Raw genomic sequence first — 16,752 nt, forward strand, 5'->3', positions numbered from 1 at the left:
ATGAATGATGGATGATGATGGATGATGATGGATGGATGGGTGGATAATGATGGATGGATGATGAAGGATGGATGGATGATGATGGATGGATGGGTGGATAATGATGGATGGATGATGAAGGATGGATGGATGATGATGGATGGATTGACTGATAAAAGATGGATTGATGGATGGATGAAGGATGTATAGATGGTGGGATGAATCAATGAATAGAGAATGGAGTGATAGATGGATAATGGATGGATGGATGGATGATGGATGCATAGATGGTTGGATGGATGAAAAAGCTAAAAAAAATATTAAAAGGAAACCGTTTCTCTCCAGGTCACTGCTCAAAAATTGTATCTACAATATTTCCTGTTTTCTCAGTAAAATAATAGAAAACATAGTAATATGGTAAAAGTATTTTATCAATTAGTAGTAGTATATATTCTATTGATAAGACATAACAATGACAGGTTACAGCACTCAATACCTTGAGTTTTGGAGACACGGCCTGTTGGCTGAATTGAACAAATAAAGTCTTTGGCCATAATGACAGAAGTAACAGTAGTAGCAGTGTGTTGCTGTGTAGGTGTTGGTGCACATTAGAAAAGATAACACGTTTCACCTTTAAAATATATAATCTCAATGCAAAATCTTAAGATGTTATATGTACCGGTATTTACCAAAAATACAAATAATACGTTTGGTTTGAAGGAATTGGCTAAAATTCGGGCAGATTATGAAAAATATCCCCCAAATTTGAGATATTTGCGAGTGACATAACACCACATGATTCTCCTACATTCACATTTTACATTACATTTACATTGAGTACTGCGTTGGGCTAATTTCCTTGTCTTGAACTAATTTATTGATGTAATTGTATTATTTTTTAACATGTTTTATACTTTTAAATGTTCTTATATATGTTGCATCAGACCTGCCACACGACGGAAAAATTATAAAACACATTTTCAGGAAGCCTTTACTTCTTCAAGGTTATATGTATATATATAAAAAAATAGCAGCTGTTGTTGGAAAACCTGATGAAGACCTAGAAACCGAAATGTTTCCCGTCATGGATGATTCAGTGGATTCTTCTCTCGGCTCTTTTAAGCTGTGTAGTGGAGCTGCTCACAGGAAAAGAGACGCTCTTGTCTCCTGTTAAAGAGGAAAGCTTTTCCTCTGTGGAAAAATCAACTGTGGAGAGCTTTCTGCAGCACAACACTACAGACACTGAGTTTCATTTCAACCCAGAAACATGTGTCTGCCCCCCTTTCTTAATTGTGACCAACTCCATTTCTAATTACCTTTACAGAGAAAAACAGCTTTTACATCCATGAGCACCTTTTGCAAATAATAATTGGACATCTGTTATAAGCTCTAAAATAAACCCTTCCTGTTGAGCCGAGCTGGAAATTGCAGAAGGCAAAATAACAAGCTCAAACACATGCAGTCTGCTGTCTCATATATATATATATATATATATATATATATATATATATATATATGGTTCTTCATCATTTATGTAATAAATACTATTAGTCAGCTTTAAAAATTTTTATTTTTAAAGGTTTGCTGATCCTGATCTGATAGGTTTTAAAAAATTGTTTAATGTAAGGTTCTGTGAAATCAGTTCTCTACAGCTGATAAAGATGTCCTCGTGGTCCAGTGTCCTGCTCCTTTTAGATGCTTCTCTGTTTTAACGCCTGACTAAAATCACAGAAATACCTCCTCAGTATGCACACAAGGTTCCCCAGAGATTATTGATTATTTATTGACCTAATCATTAGATTCAGGTGTTTCTGAAGTGGAGACAAATCTTAAAGGACAGGGACCTCCAGGACTTGAAGTGAAGACCCTAATATGAGATGAGCATATCAGTATGACTAAAGTTTAAAGAAAAGTCCATAACTCCTCAGCATTGAGCCTCTCAACCAGAACACAGAGCTCGCACTGCTGAGCTCTGTGATGCATTTATTCACTGAAAGTAACCAATCGCAGGCAGTTTGCCTTCTCAGAGTGGTTTTGTGTATTTTAAATTAAACTACTCAGAAGAATATTCATTACCGTTGTGCACTTTTGGCAGCATTCTGACGCCATACTAACAACTGTTTTGGATTGTAAATGTATTAGATATCCTTTAAAGTAGTTAAGACATTTCAAGTTATGAAATAAATTATTTAATGTCAATTTAAATATATACAAATATATTCTAAAATGAAAAGAATTACTTTGGATGTTTACACTGCAAAAATGATAGTAAAAGTAAGTAAGAAACTCAATATAAGATAATAGGATAGCTTTTTTTTTTTTAAAGGAAAAGTCCGGTCATATTCAGAATTCAAACTTCTGAAAGTACTTTAAATATGAATTAAATATGAAATATTAAATATGTCATTACATACTGCTCAATAAATGATACGTGTTTTTTTATTAGGAGTAGTTTCATTTGAATGTGCTTTACTGGAGACATCCATGTTTGTCAAAGAACACTACTGCCACCTACTGGTTTGTGATGTCACGGTGCGTTATCGGCTATTGAGCAAGTCCCAGTGCTGTATCTGGTGTTTGTCACAACGCGCTATTATCCAAGTCATCTTGAAAACATTCTTTTTTTAAATGTTGGCTCCATATTACGTGTTTTTTCTCTGGCCAGAAGTTCGATAGCAAATCATCCCTCTTCAAGTTGGCAATCCAATGACGAACCAGTCCGTGGAGAATCATGAATCGGAAAGGAGAGATAACCTTTTTTTTTTTCACTTTTACCCGATGTATAACAACATCCAACTAACATGCACGTGGGCATTGTCAGTTTAACTGTAGCTCTGGTGAATTTCAATAGTCAAGCCCTCTGGAAATCTTAAATGTTTTTGATTGCAGATGTTTCTAGTAGCTCCCATTGATTTTGCTCATAAAGCGGGAAGAATGGCGCTAGGCTTACCGCACCGTGACGTCACTTCCGGAAGATGTCAGAAGTGAGGTGTTACTATATTTGGGCAAAAAATGGCCGCTCCCAGACTCTGTGATTGCGAAGAAAATTATTGTATTATAGCAAAATCTGTTGGCTATTTTTTGGCATCAAGACAATTATTCTTATTGCCACATTGGCAAACAGGACAAAATTACTGTTTTCATTGTTTTTTGATTAACACTAAATTCATTAAATCACCGCAAACAATTAGTTTTAGTTATAAATAATGATTCATTGGTTATTCCTTGCTAACCAGACTTTTCCTTTAATATTTTAATCCTAAATCAGCTGTTCCCATTGGGAAAATTTTCCTCCTACCTACTCAAATCAAAGGAAAATGCATTTATTTCAAGAAAAAACAGACTTACTCATTTCTCTATAAATAGAGTGGATATTTTTAGGGGTCTCCAGTTTTTTGCGTGTTATTTTGAGATTTTACAGGCATTTTTAGGACCCTCTTGCTCTACAATAGAGCACACATGTACACTGTGGTAAATAGATCAGTTTTGAGGTTTGAGTGACATGTAATAGAAGAGAAATAAAACTATTTCATTAGAAATATATTAAAATGATCAACAGAAAGTTAACCCAAAAAGAGAGTTAGGTCTAAAGTGTGGATTGATAACAAATTCTGAATGGTTAAGTTCTCAATACTTAATGTACGTTTGAATTAAACGAGCAGGAACCTGTTATGCACAAATAAAAAAACACTTCAAAGTCACTCTCAAACAATGTCTATAGACTGGTTTGTTCTACTACCTTTTGAATCCCAGCAGATTTACCCGTTTAAGGACAGCTGCTGTCTAAAATGAGAACTGCAGTTAGAACTGTTTGCATAACAAAAAGGTAACCTGATTCATGTTTACGCCAGGACCAGGAAGTTGTCACAAGTATATCTGAAACGTCAATGTAACTATCACAAACATAAAGTAAACAAAGTGAAGTAAACAAAAACGTTATGGTAATAACCTGGAAAATTTAAATGATAAAAGTTAGCTTTTATTCTCAGCTAAAATTTGCTTTCAACCTGGAACATTTATCAATTTCAGTATTTTCAAATGAGAAATTCATTTCTGAACTGAGAAATAAAATGAATTTCTTCATGCATTGTTGCTAAAAACCAAAAAATAAGTCAAATAAATCCAGGATATTTTCAAATAAATCAACAGAAAAAATTGATAAAATCTGATTACTTATTTGTCTTTTATTACCTGTTGTAAAACTCAGGTAACATTGGTACGATACTGTTTGAACAGCTACTTTTAGGAAAAGCATGCTTGTCCACCACACTAAGCTGGATATTTGGACACATGAACCGTCTCCTCACAGGAACACTCACAGATGCCTCTGTTCTGCCGCCCCAGCTGAAAGAAACGCCCTGATTAGAGCGGAACGTTTTATTTCTCCATGTCGGTCTGGCTGACCTAAATATGCAAACACAACTGTTGCTATGCTCCTCCTGACACAACAACCTGAACTTACTTGTAAACCCAGTTATTATAAGGGTGAAGAAAACCAATGACCCTCTTTAATTCATCAGTGCTCCTAAAAACGTGTGGCGTGTGAAAAGTATGTGGAAAACATTTCAGCTTCGTGGTTATTCATCTTCTCGAGCTTCATGATGAAGCTGTTTACGATATTTCACCTCAAAAGTTTTTGTCTAAAGCTTTTTTTGTTTTTGAGCTCTTCTGTCACCAACAATGTCTTAGCTAACAGGCTGTGGTCTTGCTGCAGAGTCGATCTAAATGATTCCTGCTTCTCATATGCTGCTCTGTGACATTGTTCCACCATGTTGTTTATATACAATATTTTGCAGTGTGTTTGGGTTTCTATGTGCCAATCAAGCTTTTGCTGTCTGGTACATAAGAGGTCTAACCCACAGAATCTGGGTTTGACTGACTTAGATTTATACCACAAAAAAGAGGGAGACTTTAACCACTGGATCCTTGACTCTTGCAGGAGCTTTCAGTCAATCAGGAAATTAGTGAATATCAAATGATATGTCTGTATGGCACAGTTTGTTACTTTCATTGATTATGAAATTGACAATAATGCAAAAGCTCTTAATTTGATTGAGGAAAAAGAAACATATTTCAGTATTTTCTTATGAAGTGAGAGTTTTACCAACAGTGTCACACATAATAAATAGTCATAGGAGCAGTTTTATTTAAAACATATGCAGGTGAACTAATATCCACGCACATTTTGAACCTTTTATACGTGCCGATTGAATACCATGAGGTCCCAGTGCGTCACACTATGACTCCCTGCTCCTTCTCTGCTCTCTTGCTATTTATCCTCCTTTTGATTCTCTTCTACTCTCCTGTGAAAATATTTCTGTGGCTCATGTCAACTGCTGTCATTTTTGAGGGAAAACTGATTCTAGTATCGCGGGGCGACAGTGGCGTTGGATGTAGGAGTTTGCCCTGAAATTGAAGGGTTGACGGTTCAAGCCCCGACTCCGACTTTCAGTGTCGTTGTGTCCTTGGGCAAGACACTTCACCTGCATTGTCTACTGATGGTGGTCAGAGGTGGCGCCAGTGTACGGCAGCCCCGCTTCTGTCAGTGAGCCCCAGGGCAGCTGTGGCTACAATGTAGCTTGCCACCATCAGTGTGTGAGTGTGTGCATGAATGGGTGAATGAATGTAGTGTAAAGCACTTTGGTCAAGTCTCCTAACTTGAATAAAAGTGCTATATAAGTACATGCCATTTACCATTTAATATCGATACCAACCTTTGTACGGATATCGAACATTACTCGGGTAAAATATCAATACTTTTCCCTCCGATATGCACTGACAGCAGCAGATACACCTAAGTCTCTCTGTCTGTATCACAGCAATTTGCATGGTGTGGTAATTTTGTTATATTGTCTTAAGATTTTGTTTTAAATTGCTTTAAAACTTTGTTTTGTTAGTGTTTTATTGATCCATCTTTCCATTGCCATAATTAAGTAAAAATCACAAAAAAACCCGACAGGTCAACAGTTTCATGATACATCTTAACTAAAAAAAACTTACTTTCTCAGGTTGGCTCCACCCTCAAAAGTTTACATTAACATAAAAAGAAACAGGTCAACACTGGAGCATAAGATGCAAGACAGCAGAGAATGAGTCATGGTTGTGAAAACCTTTAAAATGCATGAGGAAGGAGTGCATTTCATTAAAAATAAATTCTCCTTTTGAGTATTAATTAAGTACACTTTTGGCAGAAATCTAAGGCATCTCTACTTTCTGTTATGATGTCTAAAGGGATGATATTTGTCAGAAAATAAATGTAATTTGTATGTGATTATCATGATCATGTAAGAAAGGGAATAATTGAGAAAAGCTATAGGCTGAGATTTCTTTCTGTGCTTGAGCCTCTTGGTGATTTTACTTGCATTGCAATTTTTTCAAGCCTTTACATTAAGATCTTCTCTTAAACACAGTTAGTAAAGCCAAAGAACAGATGGATGGAAAGCGTCTCATTATAATGTTAGATGCATGAGCTGGCACATCTGGCTGCAATAATCATATTCACATTCAAGTACCAAATCCACTATCTTCCTTTTTTCAACATATTTCTTCCCATGAAAACATATGTTACTGTCTGTCTGCAGAAGGGCGCCCACGTCAAGGACAAAAACAGAGAGATTTCAGAATCGCTCGTCTTTATTCACCAAGTTTGTGCACATAAGAAAGAAATTTTGTTTACATAAGAAGCAAGACAACAAAATGCTATAATATAAGGTTAAGGATAATACTAATATTTACAGTAGGCCTAGTGATTAGCTTTTTTAAAATCATAAATAATGTGTGGCAGTTGTATGAATATTATTGAAAATATAATATGTTTTTGGACAGGATTTTGAACAGGTAATGCTCTTATGATGGACGCTAACAGGACATTTGAATTGAAAGCTGAACTTAAACTGATGAAGACATCGGGGTGTTTTGGTTTAAATGCAGAGCATCCACAAACAGAGAGAGAAAACAGCTAATGGCTTTCTGTTTTGGCTGGTGACCTCAGCAGGTGTCAGCAATAATCCTGATGGATAGAAACAGGAAATATCTCTTAAGGTTACTGGTGCCAGAAAGCGCTGAAAGAACGCAAAGCAGCACGTTTGGAATGCTCCCCCCGTAATCCACAAAGATGAATCATTGAACTGTAATCGCAGTTGCTGAGATTATACAATGGGTCTCACTTTTTTTTCTTTTTTTTTTAAAGAATGTGGGGAGAGGAATATAGAGGAAGTCTGTTCTTGTGCGTTTGAGATTTGTCGGGGTTATGAAGCAGCCACCAGTTAGCCAAACAGTGAAAATAAGGCCAGAGAAGAGTACTGATAGTAGCAGAGGATATAGATGGGGATGACAAGGAGAAAGGGAGGAGCTGGAGAAAAAGATTTTAAGCACTGAGAAAGGAGGGGAGGAGATTGGAAGGTGTTGATGGCAGAGGAAAGAGATGCAAGAAGGGAGTAAGAGAAAAAGCAGAAGGTCCTAAAGCTGTAAATAAGATAAAAAGGAAGGAGCAAGACATTCCTAAAAGAGAATAAGGTTCAAATCTGGAAAAGTGTAAATAAGAGGGCTGGGGCCCAAAGGGAATGCAATATACAAGAATTACCGGGTTAAAAATGAAAGAGTAATTTAGCATTTAAAAAAAACACAGAATGAAGAATGTTGTCTTTAGTACGCGGGTGCTGAGGGGTCACTTCCATGTGTGGGGAGGGACAGTCTCTGGTAGCTACAATAGTGGTCTGACAAGACCACAATGGATACTTTGTTAGTATGCAGGTAGTGTTGGGGCCACCCTGCAGTCTCTCTTCATGGCCCCAAGGCAAAACCTTACCCCCCAAACACACACACATTCCATGTTTTTGTCTTGCTATATGTAGTGAGGACCATGGGTTGACCTCCGTTGATTTTCAGTCATTTTCAACCCTTTCTATGCCCTAACCTAGAAAATCACCCTAAACCCAACCATCACCAGGGCATACCTCACCCTAAACCTAACCTAAACCCAATTCACACCTTAGCTCTAAACCTGACCGGTAAAAAAAAAGGAAGTGAGGACCAGTGTGGTCAATTTAGTACAAACGGCCCTCGTTTAATGGTGAAATTGTAAAAATGTACCTCTCACACGCACATGCACACACGTACACTGGACATGAACTTCTGAACATGATGAACTTCAGTCCATGTGTGACATTTACACATCAAACAGGACAAATATCTAAACACATTAAACCAATGAAAAACCAACTTAAATGAGCAACATGAAACTTATTATTACATACAGAATTAGAAAAATGTGCGTTTTTATTGCAAAACAATAGTAAACAAAGGCTTTTTTTGCATAAAAGGGGTGCAAAAATGAACGTTTTGCTCTTTATAAATTTTCAGAATCATATATATAAACTATAAATAAATGAAGTCCATTCTGCTTCATGGGTCGACATGATGTACCATCTCCTAAAAGCCAACAGGATGTAGTCAGATTAGTTGGAAAAAGATATATAAAAGGTACTGCAGAGTCTGTTTATTTACAGTTATATAGGTCTTTAAGCTATAAACTGTCTTTTATTTTTAACGGATCAAAAAAAAAAAAAACAACAAAGAAAAGTCAACACAATCTAAAGCCCAGAAGTTGAATCACTGACTAATGGTGACGAAATAATTGCACGCACGTGTGAGTGTGCAGCCCACCAGGTACAGGTGGTAAAACCAGAAAATGTTTGAATTCGTTCTCCTGTACTCTGTTCCCTCAGTTTAGTAAATCTTTCTGTCTGGATTTCAGATTCATTCCCTCTGTTTACTGAATTGTACAAACAGATTAGCTAAATCTTTGGCTACTGAATGCTGTTGTGGTTTTTCTTTTTAACGGTGCTGAGGGGATTTATCTAAACACAAACTAATGCAACATCAGGAGAGAACCAAAGATTTATGTAGCTTCTGTATTATCAATCTCTAGCTAAAGCAGTAGAAGAAGTCAACAGTAAACATGGTAGTGACACAAAAATCTTAACAACAATGTTTGCAGTAACAGTGTTACATACTAACAGCATTAGAAACTGCATTGAAAAACTAATCTATTTACTTTTTGCATATTGGTAATGCTGTTATGTTAATTCCAATCTAGAGCCACTGTTACTACAACTCAATCAATCAAAGCGACTTTTCATAAACGCAATCTATGCGCAGCAGGCAGATTTCGCCTGGTTTCTGCTGTTTCCTATGTAAATCCTGGGATTATACAGTCCTTCTTTTTTTTTTCTTGAATAGTGTAGCCCCTGTTTAATTGTATTGCAAAGTGTGTTTCATTTTTGTTTCATTGCTAAAAAAAGGCATGATTTTTCTATGTTAAGGTGAGTTGAAGTCTGTCAATGTGCATTAATATATAGTTCTTTATTTTCTTTTAATATGAACAAAATCCCAATCACCTCTATAACTGAACTTTCATTTTTTTAAGATCCGATAATCCAAATTCTTCAGCATTTTAGATCATATAAAGACATGCATAGTTACTGCAGTTACAGCAGTTATCGACTACAGTAAGTGACATAAATTTTGCAGTAGTTAAAATATTAATTCAGTTACTCTTTCAGAGACGTAACTTGTTACTATAGAAGTCTCAGCATTGCTTTGGAAACCCTTCCAAATTATCACAACAGAGAAGGAATGCGGTACATCGATTACATCTGAATTTACAGTTTTAAAATATTGTCATGTCTTCTACTCTTGGTGGATAGAGATGTTAGCATTTCTACAATGGTTTGATAGTGAGTTTAGAAATGTTATGTATATTTATTTATCCAATTTTTCATCTCCTATGTAGCGAGACTACTATCAATTGCATTTTCTCAAATAAAATGCTTGTGAATTCATCTTACAAATAAAGTAAGGTATTTTATTTTCTGATTTGCTTTTCTTACGTTTTGCAAAACAGATACCATAAGTTGAATGAAAATAACTTTTAAGGGAAGCCTCAGATGATAAGTTTTATGCTTAACACTGTATACAAACTGTGAAAAATCACAGGCTTTATACGTTGTTATGACCACAACTGGACTAAATAAGCCAGGTTAAAGCATTTCAGAAGATAAAAAGACATAACAGCACCATTTTCTTCACACTCGACTAAAACCTTCTGTTTTTTAATTAGAAGGCAAATGTTAGCAGTGCTGTCTGTCTCTGACTGTGTTACCGTGTGAAATGTTATGTCTATGGAATAAGACTGGAATGTTGCTGCTGTCAGCCCATAAACTTCTCAAAAATGCCTAAATCATAAACCTGACAAAGGTTTTTAACTTCTACCTATTTTCAAGAGGTTAACGCAATCTTCTTTTATTGTTCTCCAGAACAGACACTGGTAGATAACATGTAGAGACAAGATGGTAGATAATAAGTAGTGAGATGTAACAACAAGTTTGAAGATTTATGGGAATTTAGGTATGAGAGCTTTTCAAGGTACTAAACAAGTTGTTTTGAATTTTTGCCCTAATCTTTTAAAGGTGTGCTTCCATTGTGAAATTTTGTTGGAAAACAACCATCCTAAAGTGCCTCTGGAAATGGAATAGTTTCATCATCATCTAACTATGCAGCTTCCAGTGCTGTGAGAGATTAGGAATTTGTATATTTTTCTATCTGTAGAAATAAGTTGTCAGCATGATACTGTGGTGATTTTGATGTGCTCTTAACAGTCTTACTCCAAGCTTATATTTAAGTTAATTGTGTAATAGTAAAGTGTATTGATGATTTAAAAATTTCTTTAGGTACACCGGAGTCACTTGAGGAAAAGGAGCGGCAACTTTCAACCATGATTGGTCAGCTGATCAGTCTGAGGGAGCAGCTTCTGGCTGCCCACGACGAGCAAAAAAAAATGGCGGCATCACAAATGGAGAAGCAGAGACAACAGATGGAGTTGGCAAGGCAGCAGCAGGAACAGGTAGGAATTCATATTAGATTGGTGGGATCCTGGATGAGTGACCACCTATATTATTTGAGAACTGGTGGAAATTGTGTGACTGTTGGTCAGCAATGGAGAAACGAGAGAAGAGAAGGACAGCATGTTTTTAGGCAGAGAGAGAAGTGGAAAGTAAAGAATCTAGAACTGTGAGTAGGTGCTTCTAATTGCTGGCCTAGGACAGGAAAAGCTTAAACATTGGCTAACAAAATGAAGAATGTGTGTTCAGGTGACCAAGTGAAAGGTATTAAGGCTTGAACCTTAGAAGCAGGATTTGATCTGTTCTGCCATGGTTAGTATTTGAGGAGATTTGGTTTAGGAGTTAACCTCAAGGAGAAAATTATCAGGAATTATCTGAAGGTAAAAAGAGTGTCTGAAAGGATGGAGCTAGTAAAGGAAGATATGATGTCCAGTTTTGTTAGTGGTTAGGCTCCACAAGTGAGTTGTGAGTTAGAGAACAGGGAGAAATTCTGATGTGAATTAGATGAAGTGATGCAAAATAAACCCAGAAAGTCGATGCAATCAACTGGTCTTCCTAAGATAGAAAACTTTTAATCAATTTGACTGTATGATCTGGTGAATTGTAAAGTCATCTGAAAGAGATGACATGTGTTGTGAATTGGCGCTATATAAATAAACTGAAATGAAACTGAATTGAAAATAAACGACAGGAAAAAGATTGTTGAGTCAAATGATGAAACAGTAGTTAAAGCTACCCTGAGATAAGTCAACATCTGTGTGTAGCAGTTTTGAACAAAAGTGTTACAGTTGCAGTATTTGCCTTGAGGGTGGTAAGGGAGAAGTACAGAGAGGGTCAGGGTGACCTGCATTGTTGCAATGTAGATCCGCAGAAATAAATGACTGGATGCTGACGAAAGGAGCAGCGGTTCACAAGTCATTTTATTCACCAAATATAGATCCTTTCTCTAACGATAGAAACAAAAAATTCCTCTCTTGTGTACCAATAGTTTAAGGAGAAAAACTGTAGATTTGTTTACATTTTGACTTTTAAACAGTAGTTTATACAGTATATTTTTGTTAATATTTTATTAAATAGGTAAAAAAAAAATTATGGGCTGTTTTCTAATTTAAAAAAGTAATGTAACAATGCTTTGTATTTAGTCTTTTTTTGACTTTCTAAATACATCTTAGACCCTACTCATACTCATACTCATATTCATCATCTTCCACTTTACCTGGGAACAGTTCATGGTGGGCTGCAGCTAGGAAGAGGAAGCAGAATGTTTCCTCTGGCTAGTTCAGTTAGCATAGGGACCTCCTGACATTCCCACCTGTGGCCAGGAGCTAGGTAGAATAGCCTACCGTACCTTTGTGACGATGCTAATTTCCTCATCTTCATATATTTTAGGTTTTATGATGGAGACTCTGACTTTGTAGTAATTGCTTAATTTGTAGGACTTTTTTGGTGTGATTCTTTTCTTGAAGGTTATATTTCCAATTTGACCAGTATCATCTCTCCATCACGTCCATCATAACGTCCCTAGGACTAAATGTTGTCTAGATTCTCCGGAGCTGCTTTTCTACCTTTGATAGTGTTCTTACTGTCCCTTTACTCTTAAATGAGAAGGGATAGGGACAAGAAACATGATGTAGAAGCTATAATTTAAGGTAATTGGAAGGAGTCATAGTACATCCAGTGTGTCCTGGAGCGTCCCTTGGACCTCCTTCTGGTGAAGCATGCCTGGAATACCTCTGACCTGGAGAGGTTCTTGATCTGGGGAGGGAAAACCTCCCATTTGAGAACCACTGACTTAGACTTATTAGTCAATATGTTCATATTGTACACTACTTTAATTAATTAATGTAGAACATTTGGAGAGTTTATTTTGTTCACAATCCAACTTAGAGGACTTTCCAAATTACTTGAAAACCTCAAGGCGAAACTTTAAGCTTAGTGAACGAATGGTAGACAATGTTAAGTTTTTTTTAATAATCTGAGCAAAAATCAGTTTATTTTGGGTAGGTTGCAAGTGTCTAGGATAAGATCAAAGGATAAGAAATGTTAAGAAATTTTTATTTTTTGTCCCAATGCAGGGAAATTTAGAAGTGGCAACAAAAAGAAGACAAAAGACACAAAAACTTACACAAAAGAGAGAATAAGACGTAGAAGGTTCATTTTATTCTTTCTTGAAACGGGCCTACAGTTGTTCAGTGCAGATTTTAGTTAAATAGGCATATTTGTGACGATTATTATGAAGCTAAGCAAACCTGATAACATTGTTAGGGATGGTCCACAAATGTTATATGTTACAGGTTTAAGGCCAAACTATCACAGGTTGCTGACAGGTTTGCTTTCACTCTGATTAAATTAGATGAAAAAGGACATTACGACTTCAGTCGCAGATCACAGTCTAAAGTCAACTCTCTGATCTTTAGGGCATGAGTCTAATCCCGCTCTGAAATCTTTGGTTTTTGCAAGTCAGGCCCAAGTCTAAACCTTCATCCATATCTAAAACAGTAAGGAATGCATTTGTTTCGAAATTAACTGTTAAATGAAACCCCTAGGTAGTATTTATAAATAAAGTAATATCAAAACTAGAAACATACTCTAAATAGCCTAGATAAATAGCAATCCCTTTCTGACAGACTAGTTGTGGTTTTGGATTGTATGCTAAAACTTTTAGTGAAACAGTGAATTTAGCAGTGGTAAAGATTCCAAATGTAAAGACTTCTTTCCCACCTTATAGCACCTTATAGCTTGACACCGTGTATAAGCACACAGTGTTAAAAATTGAGCTTTGCGCAGTTGGGTCAATTGGACATTTGATTTGAGTCCATCCTGTGTGGAACTGGTGGACTGGTTTTTATTCTGATTCTCTCCTCTTAATCATTCTTTATATGGTCAGCTTGGTTTATTTACATAATTTAAAAAAATACATAAAATAGCATTTTATGTTTTGCTAAATTTCTAATAAATTCTTGCTAATATTTTCTTATTGGTATCTTTTTGTGTTCACCTACAACCCCAAATAAATGTTCTTGTGTTTTCTGTATGCATATTTCGGACACCCCTTTGTGGACTAAAGAACTTTAAGATATCGATTAATAGTCTATTAACGCACTTTTTAGGTGAATAACTAAAATTGCATAATGTTTGAAAGAGGAGAAGAGAGCAACAATAAGCAAATAGGTGTTTTAGGTGTGCTTTGCTTTGTTTTTGCTCTTTGTCGACATGTCACCATGGGCTGGCATATGACAGGCTCTGTTTGGACACGTCCACACCTCCCATCAAAACACATACCACCTTTCACAGCTTTACAAAGGAGCAAGCAGAATGGGGGGAGTGAAAAGAAAGACAGATTCCAATATCAGCCAGTCATTTGGCTGTTGAGACTTGATAGGATAATGCCCTACAGACAAACCCAGAAAAATCTGCTTTTAATGAAATATGACATGTGTGCAAATGGGGCGCCGCCTCCCATTCAGAAACCTGCAATTACGTTTCGGAATAAATATACTAAACGATCCCTCAAGAAGAAAAGGCAAGAAGCAGCTGCTTTACTGTTTTTTTTTGTGCTCAGAATGGGTGGAAGTAGTTGAAGAAAAACTTCCTTCTTTAAGGAGTCTTAAGCTTTTACAACTGGCAGGTCCCTGCCAGCCATCACAAGACAAGACTCAACCCTTTAACCTGACAAAAAATGTTTGATATTAGACAATCCCTAATTAGTGAAGATGATGGCTGCTTGTATTTAAGTGCATAGAAAAAGGTTCCAAATGGTTTCAAGGTGTTGTAAACATGTCATTGTAAACTATGAGATGTGTTTATATGCCACGGCAACATGTTGCAAGTACTGTCAGCTTGACATGGTCAGTTAGCGTAAAGATAAGGCTTTGAATTCAGGCAGATATGACTGCCGAGACCAAAATATATATATATTTTTTTTCATAGAAGCTGCTCAGTAGGGAAAGATTTTTCTTATTATTTTTTATCATCATCATGAACACATTTGCTTAATCACTTCTTTTAGCCTTAATTTGCATGTTATATGTTTTATGTTTCTGCTTATTGTAACTTTTACAACAGATAAGATTAAGCTTATAAGATGTGGGCCACATTTTGGAGAAAACTAGGGATATTTTGTCTGATATTTTGTTTTAACAGATCATAAACTTCAAAGAATCTTTGATAAGTGTTAAATATTATAAAGTTTTATTCATTATAACATGAGATTTTGAGGTACAAATAATTAACAAAAATTATATACAGTAGATTGAAAATGTATTGATAAACCCCCTAATGTAATTGCCAATAGTACATTATGCTAAAAAATAGATGCTTACAACCTTTTTTTTTCAGCTTAAATCATTTTCATTAACCCATTTCCCTTGACCATTCAAATTTTGCAAAAATATTTAAGATATCATATTTGTTTTCATGTGAACATTGTCCCAGTTCCAAAGCAGCATTTAAAATGATCCCAATAGTAAGTTGTAGCAATTTAAAGATGGTTAATAAATTAATTTTTAATGTTCACTGTGGTGTAAATAAATAAACTTTTATCATTTTAAGTATTTAAAACTTTGAACCAGAAAGCTCTTCCGTTTAGCACATAATGAAAGCACAACGTACTAACTTTGCAAATTACAGTTTTTTCCTATGTTGTCTATTGCTGTCACTCTTTTTCTGTCCACCAGTTTCCCAAAGGGCTAAAAAATATTTAACTTTAACAGTTATGTGGATTTATTTTTAGTGTTGCTGTAACTGAGTGTTGTTGACTTGCCTGTCTAAGTAATAGATACACGGATACAACAGGTCCTCCAGCCTAAAGTGTTCAGGCAATGTTACATGCTGACAGCAGCCAGATAGTTTTTGCTTAGCAGATATACAGTGGGCTATAGTGAATGGCAAAATAGCATTTTAGTTTTCATTTTTTCTGATTAAATTAAGTTCTGAATGATAAGTGCCTCACAGCTGCATTGCCGTTATGCAAGTTTAATATTGACACTTCTGTTATTTTATTTGTGCAGATTGCCAGACAGCAGCAGCAGCTTTTGCAGCAGCAGCACAAGATCAACATTCTCCAGCAACAGATTCAGGTTAGTCCGCAGATACATTTTTAAACTCTGCACCGACGCACCAAACTCTCTGTTGAGTTAAAAAGAAACAAAGGGAAAAAATGTCTGAAATCTCAAATTCTTGCTATTTTTTTATTTTGATCATCAGTTTGTAGTTGCAGACCCTGTACAGACTTGTTGGTCTGGACTTTCTACCAAAAACAGTTTCTTAGAACCTCCCTGGTGATGTTTGGTGTAAAGATTACTGCAGTTACTCCTCATATGTCAGTTGTGGCATTTTCTCTAAGAACTGAGGACTTAATTTTAATGCTCTTATTGTTGATATTATTACCACCTTCTGGCAGCTTACAAATCGGATGCATATTTTCTCAAAATCAAGGAGGAATAAACTGTCCATAGAAGTATTGTTCACGTCACATACTTATGGTTAATACATTTTTGTTTCCTTACTAGGGAAAAAAAAAGAACAAATGTGGCTTAGGAGTTCCTTTTTTTATTACTGGCAGAACCTTTTTTCTGAATTTGATATCGAATTAGTTGGAAAATTTAAAGTGAGCTTGGTCGCTGCATACAGTATACGGGAATCCTAGGAGTTAAGGATGAGGAGCGTCTGAAATGGCTTAGAAATAATTTCTCTGCTTCTGAAGAGTCTGTAGAGCCATTAAGAAACAAATCCTGCCCAGGTGGTCTTGGCTTAATAATCCAGCATCTCTCTGCTAGATCCCACTGTATGCTATGTGTGCTGGAAAAGAAAAAAAAAGTAACCAAAAACTGGTCATTGGCTTTAGATAGCTTTCTAGCATGGGGATCTACAG

General features: G+C 36.0%; 1 protein-coding gene across 3 annotated transcripts in view; it reads left to right on the forward strand.

Moving 5' to 3' along the window:
- LOC107090887 (transcription factor SOX-6-like) overlaps positions 1-16,752 on the forward strand; it is a 154,598-nt gene that overhangs the window by 81,427 nt on the left and 56,419 nt on the right. For all 3 annotated transcript variants that reach the window (XM_015384497.1, XM_015384499.1, XM_015384498.1), the window contains 2 exons: positions 10,710-10,882; positions 15,890-15,958. In XM_015384497.1, coding sequence (XP_015239983.1) covers positions 10,710-10,882; positions 15,890-15,958 — 242 coding nt within the window. The remainder of the gene's footprint in view (positions 1-10,709; positions 10,883-15,889; positions 15,959-16,752) is intronic.

This window comes from Cyprinodon variegatus, unplaced genomic scaffold (assembly GCF_000732505.1).
Source record: "Cyprinodon variegatus isolate N-32 unplaced genomic scaffold, C_variegatus-1.0 Scaffold314, whole genome shotgun sequence".
In the NCBI taxonomy this organism is placed as follows: domain Eukaryota; kingdom Metazoa; phylum Chordata; class Actinopteri; order Cyprinodontiformes; family Cyprinodontidae; genus Cyprinodon; species Cyprinodon variegatus.